The sequence below is a fragment of the Crocodylus siamensis genome, chromosome 4 (genome assembly GCF_052110815.1).
Source record: "Crocodylus siamensis isolate JL-2025a chromosome 4, ASM5211081v1, whole genome shotgun sequence".
NCBI lineage: Eukaryota > Metazoa > Chordata > Crocodylia > Crocodylidae > Crocodylus > Crocodylus siamensis.
Genome location: NC_143398.1, coordinates 244736509 through 244760191, shown reverse-complemented (window position 1 = coordinate 244760191; position 23683 = coordinate 244736509). Strand labels below are relative to the sequence as shown.

General features: G+C 53.7%; 1 protein-coding gene across 10 annotated transcripts in view; it reads left to right on the top strand.

Moving 5' to 3' along the window:
• The window catches only part of BIN1 (bridging integrator 1), a 128946-nt gene extending 106313 nt beyond the window's left edge, over nt 1-22633 (top strand). For 5 of the 10 annotated variants that reach the window (XM_090046072.1, XM_090046069.1, XM_090046066.1 and 2 more), the window contains 5 exons: nt 4473-4574; nt 5388-5498; nt 8832-8933; nt 10458-10508; nt 15470-22633. In XM_090046072.1, the coding sequence (XP_089902198.1) occupies nt 4473-4574; nt 5388-5498; nt 8832-8933; nt 10458-10508; nt 15470-15577 (474 nt within the window). In that variant the 3' untranslated portion in view covers nt 15578-22633. The remainder of the gene's footprint in view (nt 1-4472; nt 4575-5387; nt 5499-8831; nt 8934-10457; nt 10509-15469) is intronic. The other 5 variants (XM_090046073.1, XM_090046074.1, XM_090046067.1 and 2 more) reach the window with 3 other exon arrangements.
• Nucleotides 22634-23683: the final 1050 nt, after the last annotated feature.

Below are 23683 nucleotides of genomic sequence, written 5' to 3'. Positions count from 1 at the left end.
GGGACTTCATCGTGCACATCCAAGGTGCAATCTGGTACCCTTGCACCTGGGATATGTAAAGCTGCTGACTTACTAAAACAAGGCAGAAAAGCAAGGCTTTCTGATCCAGGAAAAACAAGTGTTTTCCCCCAGCTCCCTACGGATGTGGAGTAGTGCCCAGACACTGGGATGTGGATGTGGCGTGATGTCCAGAAACTGGGATGTGCATGTGGAGTAGTGTCCAGACACCGGGATGCTGTGCAGTAGCTAAAATAGAGTAAGTGGATGACACCAACATGCTTTTTGCTGAAATCCGGGAGAGTCACTGGATTGTACCTCTCACTTATTAAAATGCAGTTTCTGTAAATGAGCTGCCTTGCTCAACGCAGCTTCTTTCCATTTACCCAAATACAAGCACACGTGGCCAAACGCATGTCGGTTGGCATCGAGCCCAGTTCCAAGCTCATTCAGTCCAAATAATAAGCAACCTGGGAGTGCATCTGATTAAACAGGAGAGACCTGTGTAGTATTGAACGCGGTGCTCCCCAGGGCTGCTGTGGGAATCGGCAGCGGGATGGTGGTAGCGCGAGATATTCAGAATATCCATGGGCCCCGTAAGCCCTGGATATGGTGAGTTTGAGAGATGAGGAGGGAAGTGAAAGGGTGTAAAGTGCATGTTAAATGGCAGCAGGGGGGGTAAGCAATGATTGTCGACCTGGGGTATTCATCTCCGTGTTACTGCTACTGTTGTTAGCAGACTTCTTGCAGGAGCCTGTTAGTTTAAACCTGGCCACCAGCCGGGCTTGCAGTTGCATTGCTGTTTCGTTGTAGAAAGCTGTCTGCATTGGAGCTTGGCTTATAAATGAATTCAGAGTGCATCAGGAGAGGGACAGGGCCAGCTTGGTGGCTTGGGTCTGCTTCAGTATGGAGGCTGCTTGTGACCTGAGGGGGGGGGGCCTTGTCCTGCCATACCTGGATGAGGGAGTCTGTGGGTGCATCTCAACCCTGGTCCAGCTCTGTCCCCTTCCCTTGTTGGTGGAGACTTCTGCCACGTGCTTTACTTGGTGTATACTTTGAATTCACTACCCATCTAGGTAGGACTGAGGATGGGCTTAGGGGTGGTAACAATATGGGAGGTCTTGCAAGGAAGCAAAACATAACCATGCCTTGCTTCCACCTAGCAGAGTAGTGAACAAAGTGGGATGCTGCGGGAGAAGCTACCTGGCGTGGGCATACGGTCGTTAGCCCTGGAGACCCGAGTTCAAATCCTGCCCCATCTATTCTGTTTTCATTTGTGTTGGAAGTGGTATAGGCTTGCCCTCAGTGTGCAGCGCTGGTAGTTTCTGCTGAAGAAAGGTGTGTGGCTGTGACGATGGACAGTGCTTGCATTTGCTGAGCTGTGACGTCCCGGGACTGGGACAGGGGAGCATGTTGCGGCAGGAGGGTGCTGCGGGCTAGAAGCAAGGCGCATTGATCAGGACAAGGAAAGGGACCACCTTGCAGTTAGTCACTGGTTTTCATGAGCGCCGGATGTCGTCCCTGCAGACTAAATCATTTGTTTCAAAGCCGTGAGGAGGTTCCTTGCAACAGATGCATCCTGCCTATCTGCAGACCCCAAGGAGACAGCCCGTGCGTTCCTCACATCTGCTTTTGAATGTAGCTGCTTCTCATATTCACCATGACATGAACATAAAAATACCCCAAACCCAAATTGCTCCTCTGCGCAGTCAGATGTCCTCTCTCTCCGCCCCAGGCTCACCATCGTTGCCCTAAACTGCCTGAAAGTAATGTTTGTAAACCAACCCACCATTTGGTGTGCTTGATTTTTTTTTTTTTTTTTTTTTCCTCCGAGTAATGGCACTGGTTACCACGACATATTCATGCGTTTGCAGAAGAATTGCAGATGTCCTCCCAGAATATCTGTACCTCTGTGTGCGTCTCATTTTTCTACTCTTTCCCCCTCCCCATTTACCCCACACCTCTCATTTTTATCTTCTCACATTCCCATCCGCTGCCATCTTCCTCCTTCCCTGTCCCTCGTTCCCAATTCCACCCACCAGCCTGAAAAGACTTCGTCTAGCAGCATGCAGTCTGTGGATCAGTGCGATAGCGCCTTTGCTGTGGACTGGCCCAGCCAGCCCACTGAGACCGAGCCTGCCCAAGTAAGTGTAATTCAAGTCCCAGTCTATCCCAAACACAATGTTCACCGGAATAGATGGCATCTGATGCCCGCAGGCTGGCTCTTATGGCCATAGACACCTGGGTTCTCTTTTATTGATTTTTTTTATTTAGTTATTTTTGCATGATGATAACAGTCCTGGCCCAGGCCCCCATTGCACAAGGTGCTGCACATGCACTGGGTAACAAAGCGGTTCCTGCCCCAGAGAGCTGCCAGTCTCTGTGGACTTGGCATGCGACTGAACAGATTCGAACGGTTGCACCCGATGCCTGACTCGGTTCACGGAGAGCGGGTTCCCGTTAAGCTTTTTCGTAGCTGACTGGGCACATCTCCGGAGCTAACGTGTGGAGACACAGAGGTATTGGCCCCTCTCTCTGGGAGGTCTAGTACTAGGGTCAGATGGGAGGTGGTGCAGAGTGGTTAGCAAATCAGCTTGCCGTTTTGGAGAGTGTTTGGGGCAGCATTGTCTGGTTGAGGAGAGCCGCTAAGAAAGCCTGAGTTCTCCGTCTGGCGGAGAGCGAGTGACTCGCTGTCTAACCTTTGACCAAGCCCTCGCCTGCCGGCTTGGTGACTGCTCCTGCAGAATGGGCACAATGTGCCAGGCAGCAGAGGGGCCGGTGGCTTCTGTGCTCTGCCAAAGTGACAGGATGGGGGGGAGGGGAGACCAGACTGGTCCTTAAATGCCTGGGCAATTTATGTCAGTATTAAAGACCAGTGTCCCGAATCCCACACTGCTGTGCTGGGATCGAGTCAGGCCTCCTATGCGCAGCGAAGTCGGAGCTGGAAGCCCGACGGGTCTTGAACCGCCTTTCTTTCAATGCTAAATGGCATTCAGAGAGAGCCTTGTGGCTGTTGGCTGGAGCAGCCTTTCCTGAATGGCAGTGCCTGGGAATGGCAATGCCCAGTGCAAAACCAGCCCCTGCCAGGGCCCTGATCCCATGGTGACCCTTCAGGACTTTGCCCTGTTTCCTGAAGCCCCCGCAAGGGTCTGTCTACAGGGAGCACAGGCAGGATCGGGGCCTGAGAGACTCGACACCGCTCGGCCTTCTGGACAGCGATGCAAGTTTCTCCGCCGCGTTATGAAAATGCCTGTGTTTTTTAGTAGGGGTTATATTAGTCAGTATAGAGACTATACAGATGCAGCGTGCCAGTCGGTGAACCCAGGAGTGTACATTCATATACACGTCCTCTGTGTATACAGATATGTGGGATGTCGTGTGCGGGTGGTGCAGATGTATGTACACATATCTTACCTTGCCTGCTGCATAGCCGTGTGCTGTCCGTAACGACTATCTGCCGACGGTGTTTTCCTCGTGCCTGTCCTGTTTGCATGCTCCTGGGCCGTGGCACTCAAGATCCTTCTTCATCCACGGCAATTTCGTGTATTAAGAGGCCTCGCCTTGATGTAGACCCGAGCCGCGCGCTGGGAAGCACGGCTGAGCGGGTCTCCGTTCTCACGGTTTCTCTCTCTCTCTAGCAGCACGGAGGGCCAGACAGTGGCCCGATGGCTGTGGTTTTTAAGGGGCAGGGGGTGTGGGAGTGGAGAGTGGAGAAACGCTGTCTGGGAGGTTTCTAGGTCAGCAGGACCCGGGTGTAGTTGAGGTGGCTTGCAAGGAGCATGCTCGTCAGGTTTCAAAGTGGCATTTTTTGAGTGCACGAGCCAGTCATGGCAATCCTCGGGAACCGCTGTCAGTAGGCGATACCCTTCGGAGAAAACTCCTTCTTTCAGAAGTTACAACCCAAGCAAACCTTCTTTCTTGGCCCAGCTGCAAACTGAATAGGCTCTTGTTGAATCAGGGGCTTCCCTGGTAGTTTTTCCATTCCTCTTCCCTATCTGGAAGGTTAAACAGGAGTCTCATTCCTCCTGGGCCAGCCAGGAGCTGGTGTAAATCAGCCTAGATCTGAGGAAGGCCCGATAGCTGTGTCCGTCCATACCAGCTAGCTGAGCCCCTAGCCCAGCGCTCCCTTGGGCCCTGAGCTTTTATAACATCTTAGCAGTCTGTGGCTCCTGTACAATCAACCAAATTTTGCCGAAGGCTTGTTTGCTCCCACGGACTTCCCCAGGGCGTCCGCCTGGGAGCAGAGGGAAGGCGAGCGGGGATTTATCTCAGCGCAACCTGGACTAGGGAGCTCCAGGAAAAGGAGGAGCAGCAGTCGAGGTGCCTGACCATGATTTCTGTCTGAGAGGGTAGCTGGTATCGGGGGCAGCTTTTCTCCCATCTCTGGACATGCCCATGCGCATGCAAAGGTGTGTGCACGCGCTCCTGCCCCTGTGCTCTCTAACTCTCCGCCCGGGGCGGCTCTTGTGTTGCAGCCTGCAGATGCCGCTTCCGGCGGATCCGAAGCAGCTGGGACAGCAGGAGCGGCAGCGGGAGCCGAAGCACCTAAAACTGAAGCTGACTCAGGATCTGGCTCTGTAAGAACCCAGGGGAGGCAGGGTCCCCTCCCCCAGGGCCCCTCTCCTGGGCAAAGTGATCAGGCCTGGCCCCTCTGCACGCAGACGGTGTCTGTGGCGGTCCCCATCCCCGAAGGAGTTATGCAGGGTTGCCCTGTGCGTGCTTTGCACACTCAAGCCAAGACTCTGATGATCCTCAGGGAGTCCTAGAGAAGAGGGCTGGAAGGGACCTCCAGACCCCCCGTCTTGGTGAGAAGATCCAGACAAGAAAACATCCTGCTCCTTTGACCCGCTCCCTCATGCCTGGGGGAGTCACGCTCAGCTTTAATTTAGGGTCGAATGCTTCCCCCCCACCAGACTCCTGCTCTGGCACTGATTTCCTTTATGGCCTCGAGAAAGCCTCTTAACTTCTGCTGCCTCAACTTGGGCACTGCACGACTTGCCCGGGGCCACTGCGGTGGTTGCTAGGAAGGTGAGGAGTATTGCTCCCCCCAGGAAATACATCACCTGGCTGAATGCATCAGCCACGTCGCCTGGAAGAAGTCAGGACCGTCTCCCTTCCTCAGATTAAAGACAGTCGCTGCCCCCAAAATAACCACTCATTGCAAACCCTGGTCTCTCCTTGGTTTCTGCCCGTTTCTCTGCTTTCCTGTTTATTCCGGGGCAGTGAGTTATGGCTGTCAGCTGCCTTTGACTTGCAGCCTGGGAGACCCCGCTGCCCATCTGTGGCACGCCGCCAGGGGCCGGCTGAATCGACAGTGGGTGCCCAGGGCAGGGATAAATGCTTGTAAACGTGTGTCTGTTCCTTTCTCAGTGTGGCTTTGCTCCCTGCAGGGCTCTCTGCCTGCTGTAGTTGTGGAAACTTTCCCAGCCACTGTCAACGGGACCGTGGAAAGCAGCGGTGCCTCCGAAAGGGCCGACATGCCACCGGGCTTCCTTTTCAAGGTGAGCACCTGTCTGTGGGAGTGGCGGGGTGGCCAGGAGGGTGAGGCAGAGGCTGCTTTGGCGAGGCCACGATGCTGAGCACGTGCCCCGGTGCGAATCGCAGGAGGCGTTCGTGCTGTGGCACGGCCGCGTTGCAGCTTGCAGGTGGAGGCTGAGGGGAAGGAGAAGGCACCCGTGCTGTAGGCAGCCCTAGGAACTGGATTGCAGCTAGTCCGGGAACCTGCCTTGAGGAACGGTCCCCACTGACATGAGCCCCTGGAAGGGTAAAAAGAGAGTACAGTGAAATACAGCACCTGCTCTCTGTTGTCTCTGCTCCGATATCTCCTGTACTTTCTGTAGTAGCTCCTGTCAGCCTGACGGGGCCTGGACGGCCGCAGGAGAATGAGCTTAACGGCATCCTGGGCTGCATCAGTAGGAGCGACGGCAGCAGATGGGGGGCAGTGATCCTTCCCCTCTAGTCATCGCTGGGAAGTCCTGTGTCCACTTCTGGGTCCTTCACTACAGAAAGGATGGGGACAAATTGGAGAGAGTCCAGTGGAGGGGAACAAAAATGGTGAGGGATCTGGGGGACAGGACTGGTGAGGAGAGGCCGAGGGACCTGGGCTGATTGAGTCTGCAGAAGAGAAGACAGAGGGGGATTGAAGAGCAGCCTTCACCTCCCTGCAGGGGGGCTGCAAAGAGGCTGGAGCTGGGCTGGTCTCAGTGGGGGAGATGACAGAAGGAGCAATGGGCTCAAGCTGCAGCAAGGGAAGCTGAGGTTGGATTTAAGGAAGAATTTTCTCACCAGGAGGGTGGTGAAGCACTGGAGCAGGTTGCCCAGAGAGGTGGTGGCATCTCCATCCTGGGAGGTTTTGAAAACCTGGGTAGACAGAGCCTTGTCTGGGATGATGTAGCTGGGGCTGGTCCTGCTTGCAGCAGGGGGTTGGACTAGGTGTGACCTCTGCAGGTCCCTTCAACCTGAATTTTCTGTGAGTCTGAGCTGGGTTCTCTTCTTCCTCCTGCATTAGCAATGGTCATGGTTGGCTACGGTCTCTGCCAGCTTCACATGCTGGATAGGACACAAGACCCAGAACCTGTCTTTGCTCTTAGCAAAGCTAAACTCTTCAGGGCAACATGCAGATGATTTTGGCAAGTGACAGTGAACGAGGAAGCAGTGGGAACACTAAGAAGGATGGGAAGCCATGGGACCTAGAGATTAGAAACCAGGGCAGGAAAAAGCAAAAGCCCTCTGGGGAGAAATAATGCAAACTGTGGAGAACAGCAGTGGTGAACCCAGCTAGGAAGAGGGAGGAAGGAGGTGGGTGCTGTGGGAGAGACTGTGGTTGGGAGAGGACAGTAGATTTGATGTGTGGAAACCAGGAGCCAGACCATGAAGATCCTTCTGAACAGATGTAGCATGTTGAAGATCAAGGCTGCCTTTGGAACTGAGCATTGCCCCTTGCATGTCCTGTTTGTTAGATAAAATGGGTGGAGAGCAGTGCCAGGGGGAAGTTTGAGAGCGAGGAGCTCTCTAGAGAAACTGGACCTTTTCAGCCTCTGCAAGAGAAGGTTGAGAGGCGACCTGGTGGCTGCCTATAAGTTCATCAGGGGGGCACAGAAGGGAATTGGTGAGTATTTATTCACCAAGGCCCCCCCGGGGGTTACAAGAAATAATGGCCACAAGCTAGAAGAGAGCAGATTTAGATTGGATATTAGGAGGAACTTCTTCACAGTTCGAGTGGCCAAGGTCTGGAACGGGCTCCCAAGGGAGGTGGTGCTCTCCCCTACCCTGGGGGTCTTCAAGCGAAGGTTAGATGTGTATCTAGCTGGGGTAATGTAGGCCCAGCACTCTTTCCTGCTTATGCAGGGGGTCGGACTCGATGATCTATTGAGGTCCCTTCCGACCCTAGCATCTATGAATCTATGGAGTGTGCTGGGACCCTGGGCTTGATCCCTTCACACAGGTGCACCCCCTCCATCTTGTTTATGCTCTTCCTCCTGGCCTTATATACCTCCATTTCTTGGCTGTGCAGGAGGCCAGCTTCAAAAGGAGGGCAGGTACAGAGCTGTGTACCTGCCTGGTGAATATGCAGCCTCCTGCATGTGCTCCATGCCTGCGTGGACACTTGGATATCCACACTGCATGTGAAGCAGGATCGCAAGCTGTGTGCAAGTGTTGCAGCCAGCTGTTGGGGTGTGCAGAGTGAAGTGGGATTGCGCCCTAACTCCTGAAAACAAAGCCCCGTCTTCAGGCGTGAGTGTGCTGATTGGTGCTCTGCAGGGTCTGCATTGCCTGATCCCCAGGGACTCCTTGGTGATGGGCCTATGCATGGCTTGGAGACCATAGAGGAAGGGACCTTAGGAGGCTGTCTAGTCCAACCCCCAGCTCAGGCTGGGGTCACCCCTACATAAGCCATCCCAGAATGCAGCAACCTGGCTGTCTGACTCAGGTGGCAGCTATTGCTCTTGGTCACTGAGCAGAAGAGTATGCAGGTGTATGCAAAAGAGAAAGTTTTGCCTTGAAAGTTGATTCAGCAGGTGCCCACCAGACAGGGCTGCTGGCTCGGTGCACCATGCTTGGTGAAGCCCCGCACCCCTGTGCTCAGTGAGGTGCTCCACCTGACCCTGGCAGCATTTCCTGGACTGGGTGAATCTCATTTCCCCCTGATTTAGTGAATGTCTTGGAGGGAATGTGCTGAGAAACACAGTGCAGCCCATTGGAAAGCCAGGACTTGGGAGAATAAGGTAGTCTTTGGCTTGCAAAACGCAGAGCTGGATTTTGCTCTCCTCGGAGGGCAGATCTGGGGGCTGGAGATGGTGCCATAACAGGACCCTGCTCGGAGGAGAGGAGCTTGGTGCAGATGGCACGCGCCTCCGAGTTGGAAGGTCTTTGGCACGGGGGTTTGGTTCAGACATAGCTTGGGGTAAAGTGTCAGTGCCCTGAGCTAGCATGGGAACAGCGGGGCACTGTGTGTGCCCTAGACGGGCGCCAGCAAGCTCCACAAACCCTCAGCCTCTGTGTGATTTGGGAGCAAGAGCAGCTGCTCAGAGGCTTGGATGCGGTTGACCCAGTTCACACTCGCGCCTCACCTGGAGAACTCAGCTGGACACCCGAGTCCAGAGACCACAGCCTGCTAGCTGCTGAGCTGCTGGGTTGAGGCACCTCCTTCCGGGGGAAGCAGAACAGATCTCCGCGAGGGATAGACAGGAGAGGGGGCCCAGCCCCTTGGATGCAGGCAGCCAGAATGACCTGAAACCACGGGGTTTACGGGGTTCAGTGGGATTTTGTCGGGTCTCGGAGACCCAGGCAGATGCTGACACCTTCTGCTCACCAGAACCGCCGTCTCTCCGCAGGTCCAGGCCATGCACGACTACACGGCCACGGACAGCGACGAGCTGCAGTTGAAGGCAGGCGACGTCGTGCTCGTGATTCCCTTTGAGAACCCCGAGGAGCAGGTGAGGGGCGCGCGGGGCAGGGCGGGCACCCGCTGCTTCTGCTTCCCCTCTGCGAGCCGTGCTGTTCTCGAGCTGTTTCGTGATGGTGGGAGGGGGCCCGGCATGCACGCACAGGGCGGAGGGGTGAGCCTGGCTAATGGCATACGAAGTGGGGTGCAGGGTGGGGACCTCAATGATAAGATCCCTTTCTTCCTCCCTCCAACGGCCTTTGCGTATCCAGGGTTTCCTCCTCCTGGCAGAGCCGCAGGAACCGATTGGTACAGGTCCTTGCATAGCCAGCAAGGAGGCACAACTGATTGCGAGATCGACCCTCCTCTCCGCTTAATTTTTAATCCCATCCACTGTCCCTAGCTTTTGATGCAGCAGGGCACAGGCTGTAGCTCTGGATCCGTTGGCAAATCCTTCTTCTGTATGTGGACCCCCAGCTGAACCGGCTGTTTATTATGAACATCCTGTCCTGCCGGACGGCAGCCTATTCGGTGATGCTCTGATGCAGCTGGCCAGCAGGCGGCAATGTCCTCCCAGGCTAAGCTGAGATGCTCTCTGTCACGCACAACCTCAGATGAGAGGTTCCTGACTTTCCGCTGTGTCCCTCAGCTGTTTATTTTAAAAGCTTTGGCTGAAACTTCCTCAGCTTGCCGAGGCTCAGGACTCGCTGCTAATGCAACCAGCCGGCCTGCGTTTTCTAGGCGAGTCCTTGAATTGCAAGGTTTTGTCCCAGATTTAGAGAATTGCTGCCAAGTGGATGAAACCTTCCCTCCCCCTCCCCTGCGTGCTCCCGCCAGATTGTCTGGTGCGGCGTCTGCTTGCGAGACAGCACAGATGTGCCCCGGCGGCGCAGCGTGAGCGCAGGCTTGCAGACTCCCCGGCTGCATGATCCGCCTGCTTGCCCCACTGCATGCAGCTGGCTGCACTGTGCTACTGCTGGTTCCCGGGGTCTCTGGTGGGTCTCGGCATGTGGAGTGTCTGGATTTGGGCTCCCAAGAGGTTGGTGGCTTTGGACAGTGCAGAAGGGAAGCAGTTTCGACAAGACTCCTCCCTCCTGGCCTGCATGATGCTCTAAAGGTCCTTAGGTTTGATTCACCTCTCTCTGGGCAAGACTGAATTCACCCAGGGATAAATCTGGTCCCTCGGATACTGTTTCCTGGGAGGCCGCGTGGTTCGGTAGTCAGGACCCATCAGCTCTGCCACTGACTCGCTGGGTCTCCTTAAGCAAGTCACTTCTCCATCCGTAAAAGGGAGAGCTAGTGCTGATGCATCTCTGTGTAAAGCACTCAGACCTGCTGCTAGTTGCTTGCTGCAATTCGAGATGGTCATGGGAGGGACTGGGTGAGTATGTGGGTGGAACAGGCCACATTGCCCTCTGGATGGGACTGACCTGGTTGAGCATGTGTGATCATTTAGTAGCTTCCCAAATAAAGCCCTGGCTCCATGGAAAGCCACGGGAGAGCTTCCCCTAGCATAAGCGGTAGGAGGTGGTGTGTCCAGAGCAGAGGTTCTCAATGATCTATGTGTGCACTTTAGCTGGATGCAGCTGTCAGAGCTAAGAAGTCACGACTGGTCCGGCTGCACAAGGTGATGCTCTGAGTGTTTCTAACCTGGCCGTGCAGCAGCATCGAGCCCTCTAACTCTACTGTCCACGTGGATTGTGCCCCCTGCTCCAGCTTCCCCCTTGTCTCTGCCTGGCAGCCCCCTGGGCGTGGAACCGTGGCCTTTAAACTGTGCATCTCTGACGTGGGCCATGCATGCGAGAAAGGAGGCTTGGACTAACAGGCAGCCTGTCTAACTTGGGGTCCTGACTGGTCGCAGGGGCTTGACCAGCAGCTCAGATGTCAGAGCAGGAGTGCAACAGACTTACCCGTCCCTTGGACGTGGCGGTGCGTAGGACTAGGGTCAGCCCACATCATCAGCTGCTTGGGGTGGATGGGAGACCTGCATGTTGCACTTCTTTGTAACACATGCAGGCTGCAGAAGGCTGATCCCTAGCATCTGGCTCCCTGCAAGCCGGACACTGTGGTAGAAACCCCTGGGCTTCTTGCCTTTCATCCAGCCCTTCGTCTTGCTGTGCTGTGGCATACTGATGGCCATGGATTTTATGGCACCCTCTTTGCCTTTGCTTGGCTGCTCCGTTTGAGTTGCGTACACGTGTGAGTATTGTGTGCTGTCTCCCGTTATGGCTTCAAAATGCACAAGTCTGAGGCGTCTTTGGAGCAGGGATGCCAAGCCACAGGAGGCCCCCAAGGCTGCCCGGGGCCCTTGCATGTTGGTAACTGAAGGAAAGCCTAATGGCAGCACCAAACTATGCAGAAAGTAGCACAGTCCACGCAGCTGCCTGCCCAAGATGACTCCCTTTGGCACGAGATGTTGTGGAGGCTGATCACTTAACCAAAGAGGGCTGGACAGATGCACTGAGGATGGGTCCCTCCGTTGGTATTAAACACGGTAGCGAGAGCTGCAACTCCTCTGTTAGGCCTGTGAATACGGGAAGCTGTAGAGGGCGAGAGAAGTTGGGATAAGCGTGGTATAAACACCCCTCCCTTAGCATCCTCCCTCTGCCAGACGCAGAGCGAGGATGCGCGAGGTGCAGGACGCCCGGCTGGACGGGCCTGTGGCACGACCCAGTCTGGCATCTCCTCTGCCTGCTTATGAGCAGCAGTGTAGGCTCCTCACCTCACCTCGCCGCCTCCCTGTGCCTCAGGCACTCCCAAAGCCCCCCGGCAATCCTGCGGAGAGAAAATCACAGGAGAGGACGTTTGCGAGGGGCCCGAGTCTCCTCCGCTGGTGATGCATGGGCACGACTCCTTAGGGTTCAGCCTGAACTCCTAACCCGTCCCTGTGCGTCGTGCCGGCCTAGCGTGTCACCCCGCATCTCTCATAGTTTCATAGTTTCATAGTTTCATAGTAGCTAGAGTCGGAAGGGACCTAGGTAGATCATCTAGTCCGACCCCCTGCCTTAGCAGGAAAGAGCACCGGGGTCAGATGACCCCGGCAAGGTGCTCATCTAACTTCCTTTTAAAAATCCCCAGGCTCGGAGCCTGCACCACTTCCCCTGGAAGCTGGTTCCAGGCCCTAGCCACCCTGACTGTGAAGTAGCGCCTCCTAATATCTAATCTAAACTTACCCTCCGCCAGTTTGTGACCGTTATTCCTGGTCACTCCTGGCAGAGCACGGGGGAACAGGGACTCCCCCAATACCTGCTGATCCCCCCTGACCAGTTTGTAGCAGGCCACAAGGTCCCCCCTTAGCCTTCTCTTGTGGAGGCTAAACAGGTTCAGGTCCCGTAGCCTATCCTCATAAGGCCTGCCCTGCTGACCCCTGATCATACGAGTGGCCCTCCTCTGAACTCTTTCCATATTGTCCACGTCCCTCTTGAAGTGTGGCGCCCAGAACTGGACGCAGTACTCCAGCTGCGGCCTGACCAGTGCCGCATAGAGGGGGAGGATCACCTCCCTGGACCTGCTCGAGATGCATCTGTGGATGCATGATAGGGTACGATTGGCCTTCTTGACTGCCTCCCCACACTGCCGGCCCATGTTCATCGTGGAGTCAATGACGACTCCAAGATCCTTTTCCGTCTCCGTGCTGGCAAGAGGAGAGTTCCCCAACCTGTAAGTGTGGTGCCGGTTCTTCCTCCCCATGTGCAACACCTTGCACTTATCAGTGTTAAACCCCATCCTATTCTCATCCGCCCACCGTTGCAACCTGTCAAGGTCAGCTTGTAGCCTATTGCACCCTTCTAGTGCACCCACATCCCCCCACATCTTAGTGTCATCAGCAAACTTGAACAGGGTGCTTTCTACCCCCTCATCCAAGTCACTGATGAAGATGTTGAACAGTGCAGGCCCGAGGACCGAGCCCTGCGGAACCCCACTGCCCACATCCTTCCAGGTCGAGAAGAACCCATCCACTACCACCCTCTGGGTGCGGCCCTCCAACCAGTTGGCGACCCATTTGACCGTGTGGGCATCGACACCACAGTCTCTCAGCTTTTTGATGAGGACAGGGTGAGAGACAGTGTCGAAAGCCTTCCGGAAGTCCAAAAAGACTACATCCACAGCAACCCCTGCGTCTAATGATTTGGTGACCTGATCGTAAAAGGCCACCAGGTTGGTCTGACAAGACCTGCCACTGATAAACCCATGTTGGTTGCCCCTGAGCATGCATTCCCCCGCAAGGCCCTCCTGGATGTGTGCCAGGATAATTTTTTCAAAGAGCTTACCCGGGATTGAGGTCAGACTAACTGGCCTGTAATTTCCCGGGTCCTCTTTTTTTCCCTTTTTGAAGATAGGGACCACATTGGCCCTCTTCCAGTCCTCCGGCACCTCGCCAGAGCACCACGAGTGCTCATAGAGCCGTGCCAGGGGTCCCGCAATGACCTCAGCCAGTTCCTGTAGAACCCTAGGGTGAAGATCGTCCGGACCAGCGGACTTGAACACGTCCAGCTTCTCCAGAAGTACCCTAACTAACTCCTCGCTAACCCTTGGCCCAGGCGTGTCTCTCTCGGGGCCCGAGGGGGGCCCAGCAGGGAGGTGGCTGAACTGGTCCCTACTTAGGAAGACAGAGGCAAAGAAATCGTTAAATATGTTAGCTTTGTCATCTGGCGTGATGACTAAGTTGCCCATCGTGTCCTGCAGGGGCCCCACATTACCCGGGACCCTCTTTTTACCCCCTATGTATTTGAAGAAGGACTTCTTATTGTCCTTAATCCGGGAAGCTAGTCCTATCTCCAACTCTGCCTTGGCCCTCCTGACTGCCCCCCTACATCCTCGGGCGACTATAACATAGTCCTTCTTGGCGATGACCCCATCTCTCCATTGGGTATATGCCTCCCTTTTAGCAAGGAGACATTCCCGGATGCTCTTAGTGAGCCATGGGGGTTTATGTGCCCTCCTGCTCCCTTTGACCCTTGTTGGGATTACCTCCCTTTGGGCATGGAGGATCGTCTCCTTAAGGAGCAACCACTCACCTTCGACATCTGATTCCCTTCCCCTCTGGGTCCTCAGCGCTTCCCCAACTATCCTCCTTAGCTTGTTGAAGTCAGCCCTCCTAAAGTCTAGGGCTGTTGCCTTGCTGCAGCCCTTTGCCACCTTACGCTGGATGGTGAATTCCAGCAAGCGATGATCACTGTCTCCCAGGTGGCCCATCACCCGCAGCCCCCTCACCAGGTCATCACCCGTGGCCAGCACTAGGTCCAACAAGGCGTCTCCCCTGGTGGGGCTGTGCACCTCCTGGGTTAGATGGAGGTCCTGCAGTCTGGCTAAGAACCGACGTGAGCGATCAGACTTGGCTGACTGCTCCTCCCAGCAGATGTCTGGGAAGTTTAGGTCCCCCATGATGACCACATCCTTAGCCCTCACTGCCTCTGTAAGCTGACCTAAGAATTCCAGGTCGAGCTCTTCTCCCTGGTTGGGAGGTCTATAGTAGACTCCCACCGTTAAGTCTCTCTCCCCTGGACTGCCTTTTACTCTAACCCAGAGCACCTCAGAGTGCCCCCCCTCTACCCCCATGCTAATTAACGAGGAAGTATATTCCTCCTTGATGTAGAGTGCTACTCCTCCACCTTTCCTTCCTATCCTGTCCTTCCTGTATAGCCTATAGCCCTTGACACTCACCGCCCAGTCATGCGATGAGTCCCACCACGTTTCTGTGATCCCTACTATGTCAGGGCTGGTGACAGCTAGGAGGAGGGCGAGTTCCTCCTGCTTCTTCCCCATACTTCGAGCATTCGTGTAGAGGCATTTGAGGCCTTCAGCGGTTGTGCCCACTGACCCCCTAGTCTCAGCAATGCCCCGTCCCCTATCGCTTACCTGTTTCTCCGTTTTGACCATTGGTCTGGGCTCGCTGGCTGTTGCTGGGCCTGGTATGTCATCGTCTCCTCCGCCCTCATCTTCCCCCTCCCCCGACGAGCCTAGTTTAAAGCCCGCCGAAGGAGGTTCACCAACCTGGAAGAGAACACACGCTTACCTTTAGGTAAGCCCAGTGACTCCTGGCTGACCTAGAGCAGGGGTTGGCAGTGTGCTCGGGCAGATGCCCAAAACACCCCCCGCCTTGACTTGTAAGATGTTGGCGTGCCGGGGGCAGACGGTGGTGGGGCTGCGAGGGGCCCGATCCTGGTGGCAACGCAGCCCCGGCCCCTTCCCCATCATCTGCCCCAAGGTGCACGTGACAAGCAGAATGCCCTCGTGTGCCACACTTGGCACCTGTGCGGGGGTTGCCCACCCCCGACCTCGAGGCTCCCGAGGAGCGCATCAGCTGTGGTTGTGATCTCGGCCCTGTTTGACATGGAGCAGACATGGACGCGGGCTCTGGGCTTGTGGGAAGCATCATCAGTTTGCCTCGAGTCCTGTCCCTGTGACGTGCCCCCCCCAGGCTTGGCAGGAGGTTTACCGTGGACTCTGGAGGGCACCGGCTGGGGAGGAAGGACCAGGAGCTCCTTTTGCTTCCCCGCCGGAGTCCGGCAAGGCTCCGTCCGTGCGTCGAGCTGTGCGCGCTCCCAGCCTGCCCCCATACCTGATGCCTTTTTCTTTCTCTGCCAGGATGAAGGATGGCTGATGGGGGTGAAAGAAGCTGATTGGCTCCAGCATAAGGAACTTGACCAATGCCGGGGGGTTTTCCCGGAGAACTTCACGGAGCGCGTGCAGTGAGAGCCCGGGTACCAGCTGGTTCTTCTGCAGGAAGAAAGCAAGTTTTCTGGGAGATGGTTTAGGAGAGGAAAAAAAAAAAGAGAGAATTTTAAAGGAACATAAACCTAAGAAGTGTCAACTTAATGGGTGGGTTCATCTCAAAGGGCAAGGTTTTAGAAGTAAAATTGAATTCAAAGTGTTATTCAAATATATACTTATTAATAATAATAATAATAATAAGGCAAGACAAATACCCCTTTCCCCCTTTGATTTAACAGCATTTGAATTCAGAGGGCCGATTCAGAAGCGACGCAGTGTGGCTCCAGTATGTACTGTGTTGGCTGGATTTGGGGGATGTCAGCTGGGTGCCTGGAAACGGCGACTCTCCGTCTGCTGCCCGGAGACGGGAAGCGCTGATGACTCCCGGGTGGGTGGGTTCAGCTGGCTTGTGCTTGTGGCTCTTGGCATGGCATCCCTGACGATTCAGACTCCCCGTATGTTAGGACCTTTGGTAGGCCAAACATCCCATTATGCTGTTGAAAAGACATATTTAGTGTACAGTGTTCACCAATATGATGTGTGTGCGTGTGTGTGTGCGTGTGTGTGTTTTATTTGCTTCCTTTGAAAACGTAACACGAACTGTGATTTTATACATTTAAAGAACAAACCACCAATGTTACCTGGGAGGCAGTGCTCGATCCCAAACTCCCCAAGGCGCGGGAGGTGGAGTATCGCAGCGATAGTTGCCTTCCTGTGAAATGTTACTCCAGGCAGATCCTGGAAATTGAGACATTAAAAAAGCTGAAACTCTGGATTGGTTGGCACAAGTTGTGAAATGGAAAAGGAACCCCCCCCCCCCCCCAAGTAGATCCATATCTATACGGAGAGAAAGAGTGGTGGTCTCGAAGGCTTGTGGTTTAGCAAGTGCACTTCTAAGGGCAGGGGTGGGAACAGGAAAGTTTACAAAAGCATAGCTGAGAAATGCCGCTGAGAAAACCAGTCTGCTCTCTGTGTTTCTGATTGTGGGATGCTTATTTTTTGCTTTGAAGACGCCTGTTAGACCTGCCTCCTCCATTGCTGTGCTGGGGAATAAGTCAAAGACAGAGAAAAGCAAGCTATTTTAATTTTTATTTAAGAGCTGCATGACTTTATCCTATCCCTGTGAGTTAGAAAAGGAGGGGATAACAACATGCCATGTTCTAGTACTGACAGTAATCTTCCCCGCCATTTTTAGCTCCTGTTTAGTTTTCTGGACTTGGTTTTCTTTTAAGCAACCAGGCTGCAAGGTGTTTACAAGGGGCGTATTATGCTTGTCAAAATCAACAGGTTAGCTCCTCCAGGACCCGCACATCCCACAACGGTACTTTCAGTTTATACTTGAACACGGATGCCGCTGGGCAAGCAGATCAGATCTTTTGTTAGGTCATTCCTTTCTGCCCCAACTCCTTTTTTGTTTTTCCTTTAAAGGGACCCTTAGGGGTGAGGCTACCTCTTGCTCTCCTGGGACAAGATCACTGTATGAAATGACCCTTCTATTTAATACCCGCTGGCAGTATCTGAGCACGTCCAGGATGCTGGCCCAGTGACACTACTGAACCCCCCCTTTTCCGATGCGCTCGGATTTGCTTGTAGGATAACAGGAAAACCGTCCTTCTATTATAGGTCAAAAGTGGACTTGTCTTCTCTTCAAGGGTCAGATTTTGATCTCAGTTACACTTCTGTGCATCAAGGAATGCTGGCATCATACCTCTTTAAAGTATTGTAGCTAAGTCCAGTGGGCCGACTTCTGAATCCTGCATCGGTGTAAGCGAGATCAGACTTGGATCCTTGGCCCCGGCTCCTTTCCATATTGTCTTTGTTTGCTCATTTGTGTTTTGGGGGGGAAACACTTGCTGCAATGGATAGTCCTTTCTTCTTTCCCCTCTGCCACACGCCCATATAAAAACCACAGCATTTTAGAGCACATGCTCACAACACTGCAGCCCTGGGCACAGCGGGTGATGGTGCCGTGAGCCACTGCTATAGCATATTCTCCTATTTTTTTAAATCAAGGTTGTCTTGATCATCCCACTGTCCTTTCAAAGCTCTATTTTTATGCATTTATACAAACCCTTCAAAGAATAATGTTAGAAAAAAGTTATAAATTTATATAGAAATATATATATAAAAAATATAAAAATATAACATAGTGGGTTTATCTAGTTTAACATCAAACTCTTGACTTAAATGTGTTTATTTTTATGCAAAACCAGGGAATTATTCTATCTTCCTTTTTTTTTTTAAAATATGACAAGATTATAAGACCCAGAGCTCCAGTTTGTTTCTCAAGTATTTGTTTTCCTGGTGAGGAGCACCATAAGAAGCTGTGCCAACTTCTAACTTATTGTGGATTTCTTTTTTGTCTTCTGTTTTAAAAGCCAGCATGTCACAAGAAAAACCCTTTCTTAGGACTTCTCATTGTACAGAGCTTGCAAAGCATCTATCCAGTACTGTATTGTCCCTCGCAGAAGTGGCACTGAGCATCTGCATGACGGGGATGCAGCTTTCAGGTGTATTTAAACGCGCCCAAGCACTGCGAGAGGGTAAAGGGGAAGTGTTGCTCCAGAATAAAATTGCTCGGAGTGGAACGCACGTTCCAGCCGCACGGCGTGCATCCCAGATAAGTCCGGGTCCTGCATTACTCAGTGGGACTGTAGGGTAGCTGAGGAGTGCAGGATTGGACCCAGCTTTTCCAAGGAGCTGCAGCTTAGTAAGAGGCTGTTTGATATCGCATGTAGTGTAGTGCAGAAAACTGGCCTGGCTTCCACGAGCCCAGTTTAAGCCCTGGTGTAGCTCACCAGAGAGCTCCATTGATTTCACTGCTGTCACACCTGCTTTGCCCCATGGCTGTATTTGAACCTCCCCAGTGAGATGAGCCCCCAGTCTGTGCTGCTTTAGTACGACGTGAGCAGCAAACGCCCAAGCAGAGCTGGACGCATTGATGCTTGCTCAGTTCGCTGGCTGAACTGAAAGATAAGGAATAGTCGGCTTACCCAGCAACATGGTTCGGAGTCGAGCCGTTCAACTCCAGACAAAACACTGCGGCGGGTTCTTGGGGGGAGTGTTTTCACTTTTGTGAGTCGTTTTCCGCACATTTGGTTTTGAAGCTTGTTTTGAAAAAGCTAAAACGTTGCTTTAAAAAAAAAAAAGGAACATTTTGCAAAAAGTCACAATGCTTCAGTGTTATTCAGCATGGCCAGTAGTCTTGATCCTCCCCCAAACTGCGTTCTGCGAATAACCAATTCATCTGAAAAAGGTCACCCAGTTAGTCCCAGCCCCGCTAGCTGCCACAGTAGGCACATTTCTGGTTTGAGGGCTCCAGGTAAGCTACATTTTCGCTGGCTGAGAAGTTGCTGTTGGAGAGTTTCACTGGGTGAATATAAGAGTGTTTCTCATCCCTCATTGCCAAATGGGGTGGTAGGTAGAATAAGGAAGGGCCTCCTGCTTTTCTACCTTTATCCTAGATCTGTGCTCCCCTGGAATTGCCTCGCAGTGTCCCAGAAGGCAAAGATCACACGTTTCTGTGATAATGAAGGAAGCAAACATTGTTCTCCTTCCTTCTGCTTCCAGCTTCCTTGATAATAGCAGCAGTATGAATTTATTATGTGGAGGTTGAGGTTACAGGCCAGGATGTCACTTGGAGGATGTGTGGCTCCCACCTTGTCAGGTTCACCCTGGGGTGGCTTCTTTCACCTGCCTGCTAACAATGGTGGGTGCATTTCTTGGCTAGGAGGACCACTGAGCGATTCCAAGCACTCCATGCTAGTTATCCCTTGTATCCAAAGGGCGTTTGTACATGCCACTTTTTCTGCCCTTTCTTGCGCTGCAGCAGCATGACTGTTTGCATGACCAGGTTTTCTGGACGATTTCAAAGTCTTTATAGTGTGTTAAAGTAAACTTCTTGGGTGTAGTTTAGTTTGGCTAGCTGCAACTTAAAATGTTGCATCCATTGCGTGCAAACAAAGGCACTCAAAGACATGTAATGAGCCTTTTTGCCCACCAGATGGTGGTGCAACTTTTTTGTAGTTCACCCCTTAGAATTGCTTCTGCTTCTTTTTTTTCTTTTCTTTTCTTTTGCCTTTTGCCAGCTCCTTGCCTCTAGCTGTGTGGCAGGGCACGGGGTGGGGGGCCCTAGACTGGGGGGGGCAGTGCTGGACCATCCCGCTCTTCTGTGGTGCCGGGCACGGACCGGACTCAAATCGTTTGAAAACCTAGTACATGCAAACACTGATGTGATGCTCCAAAATAAAAAAGTTTTAAATTTTATAAACCTATTTAATTTAATGAGGATTAAACCCTGTGGTGTGTACAGGTGCCCAAAGGCAGCAACTGGAAAGAAATGCCTGAAAATCACTCAGGCTGCCTTTTCACTTGAGAGCAGGACTTTCATCTGGCTCCTAGGCAGTGATCGTCGTTGCTGCCTCACTTCTCTCAGGGCTGGATGTGCTGCCCTTTGAAGTCAGGGATTTTCAGTGGGCTTTGGATCAAGTCCCGAGGGCTACGGCTCGATGTGGATTCTGTCTGTCATGCTCGTTTAGTTTCATGGCTTCTGCTTAAAATTGGAAGTTTTGAGGAGAAAGCGAGGGAGTGAGAGAGAGGCCTTGGGCGCACAGGGAAAGAGGTAGAGCATCCCCCGGCCATTTCTGTGTGGTGTGCTGGCTGCATCCTGGTGTCTGGGGGGACAAAGTGTCTCTTCCTTCAGGATTGAGGGCGAATCCTCTGAGCGATGACAACGGCTGGGGGCTGCAGGGCAGAGTGTTGGAGCTTCTCCTCTCCCTGCCTGAGCATTTCCTCTCTTTTTTTTTATACCTTTTTTTCCTATTGTCAGAGCTCGCTTCTCTTGTCACTAGCACAGGTATCTTTTCCCTCTAGCAAGATGCCTGAGCCTCTTCTATAGGGGGCCAAATGTCCTCGACTCTCCTTGACATCACTGAGGTGCCTTGGCCCCTTGCAGGAAGGGCTTGGGCTCATCCAGACTCAGGGCCCGTGTGCTACCATTTCCAATCCCGGTCCCAGTGCAGGGTGAGGGCTGTGGATCAGCTCTTCCCCCAGAGCAAACATTGCCAAATCCCTCCCTTTCCTAGAGGACCCGACTCACACTGATCTCATCTGAGCAGACTGGTGGCACCTTTCATCTTCTGTGTCATGACAGCCTAATCCTGAAAGGTGCAGAGCACCCACAGTCCTCCTCAGGGCAGCAGCAGGTGCTCAGCACCTCCTTGGAGCCGTCCCATTTTGGTCCCAGATCAGCGCAGTGAAGCTGCCCATTCTGAAGTGCCATATGACTCGTGACACGCATGCCCCCGGATATGGACGGTGCTGACCCGGGGCCTGTGGACCGCATCCAGCATCGGTTCCAGCCCAGCCATGCATTCCTGTCACGCAACTGGAGTGACACCTGGGTGCAGTTTGACCCATGGGCTATAAAGTTCCCCTCCTCTTCTGTGCTAAATGGCTCCTCTCCAGTGGTGCGGGAACAGAGGAGGGGAAAAGAAGCAGGGAAAGCCCTGCAGAGCCCACAGCCAGAAGCAAAGTCGAGCCCCCAGTCAGTGTAAGGGCACCTCGCTGTTGCATGTGCAGGGGAGTCTGCAGGGGCGGAGCGGCCCAGATGGCCCCGTCAGTCTTCTCCCCATGGGGTTGGCCAACATGGATGTAGCTGTCTTTGTGCAATCCGCTGCCATAAGCGTGCTGCGCCCATGCTGCTCGCTGGCAGCTCCCACGGCCATGCCTTTCACCAGCAGGGGTTGGCCCCTGGGTGTATTGCCCCCTTTGGCCCCGCCCGGCTGTCCCCACTGCCGCGCTCCCCAACTTCCCTTGGTGCACGAGGCGTCCGCAGGATGTGCGCGCTCCGGGAAGGCAGCTCCGGCCCCTGAATCTCCACTGCCACTTACAGGGGACCGAGTGCCTGTCCGGCGGGGAAAGGACACCCCTCTCTTCCCCGTCCCAGGGAGTCACTCGGAAGCAGACGGGTGGCAGTGCTGGGTCAGACTCTTCATGTTTTCCAGTCACTCCTGTGCTGCCACCGCTGCTGTTGCAGGGGGCACGTGCCCATCAGTGGCTGGGCGTCCATCTGGGGTGGCTTAGGACCCACAAAGCCTGTCTCAGTGCAGGGGCCTGGACTAGATGACCCCCAAAGCCCCTTCCCACCCTGTAGGTCTGTGTAGCTCCTGTCACTTAGCAAGCAGCGTGCACTGCAGTTCGTTCACAACTGCTGTCATAAAAGCCAACCTAGGTATTGCTTATTAGGGCTGGCAGAGGCCTCTTCTTTTCATAGAGGCTCTGTGTAGCATGGCTGGAAAACACTTCCCCCCATAGGTCCTCTTCGAGCCTAGGTCCCAAGCAGCAAATGCCCATGCCAGGGGGTCTTCCCTGTAGCATGGAGGCAGATGCTTGGCAATGGGGCACCTAGTGCAGAAAGCAAATGGAAAAGTGGCCTGCAGAACGGGCCCGTCACGTGTCCCGTTCAGAGCGTCGTGTCCGTAACGTGCTGCTCGCTGGCAGGGACGCCCCAGCGGTTGTGACTGAAATGACTGCTCGTTGTTAGAGGGTCACTGCAGACCTCCTAGCTGCAAATCTAACTGGAGATGCCGTGGCTTTTTAAGACTGTCCCGCATTGGCTGTATGTGGATATATCCTCTGGCTACACAAGCTGTCACCGGTTCCTAGAGCATCTACCGCTGACGCTGTCTTCTAGTCTGTGCTTCACGACTTGAGGTTTGCCAGATTCAACCCTTGGTTTCTTATTTCTCCTCTTTAACTGAATCCCTGGCCACGACTTTGATGATGTATTGGCTATCTCTTTTCCTTCTGTTAATTCAGTCTCTCAGTTTAATTGCAACAGCCCGAGAAATGTTTGGTTTTTGGGTGTTTCTTTTCTTTTTTTTTTTTCTAATTTTAATTTTTGTTTTGTTATACAAAACAGAAGCAATTCCCACTGTATTCAGAGCTGTGACTCCCGGTTCCAGTGACATGTACTAGATGGATTTGTCCCATTTGTTTCTTGGCAATGTTCAGAAATATAATTTGTGTCATCCTGCATCCTGTGTCATTACTTTCTCTTTCTGGGGAAGGGCCAGCCTGCCTGCCTTCCTCCTCAGAGAGGCCAAGCATGGGCTGGGTTTGCATGGGTAGCAATTAATATTGGAGGTTTACACATACATGGGGGTGAGAGGTGCTGGGCCAGTTCTTGGCCTTGATGCATATGGCCAGATCCTGGTTCACTGCGAAGACACCTATGTGGCCTTTGCATTATTTTTAGGTTGCCCAAAGACCTTCTGCAATTTCCTACGTGACAGTCTGAATCTCATGTACCCAGCTAAACACCTTACCAGCAACTGGAAACTGCAGCTAGCAGCAGTTCACCATGTGTCTTGTCCTGTTGTCTAGCAGTTAGGTGGTCTCAGGACAGCAAAGACCCAGATCCAAGGCTACCCCCACCCCAAGGGCCTTGAATCCTGATCTCCATCATCACAAGGCAGCTGCTGAGAGGATCTGCTTGGTGGGATACGGCCCCTGGAGAGCCAAGTGGAGAAGCATCCTGGGGGTGGGCAGGGATGTTGCCCTGGGGGTGGGGTAGCAGGGGCCCTTGTTTCCGGTGTTTCCAATGTACATTTTGCTGGGCAGACCTGGGGGCAGGGAGCAAGCGTCTTCCCCATGCGCTCTCCCTACTTGCAGCTCCCTGTCCCTGATGCCAGAGCAGCTGCACGCGCTGGAAAGCCTCCATGTGGGCGTCCTCGCTGCAGCCGGCAGGAGAAGGGACGGATCCAGATCTCTACCTGGAGGCAGCGGGCCAGCATCTGAGTGAGGAAAAGCTTGAGGTCTCTGATTTCCCTTCAGAAAAAGGAGCGCACGTGAGTGCAGTCCCAACGCTGACAAGTCCCAGGGTAAAGCACATCAGCAGCGTTGGAGACCAGCTGCCAGATCCCAGGTTCCCTCCTTCCTCCTTTTCTGGCCCCCTGGCTTCCCCCTTACCCACCTGCTTGAAGCTGGGCAGCTGGCAGGTCCTCACAGCCATGGCTGCCCCAGAGCTAGGAGGTTGGGCTGCTTTGCTAGGACATAGGAGGCTGAAAGGAGCCCACAGCTCCCATG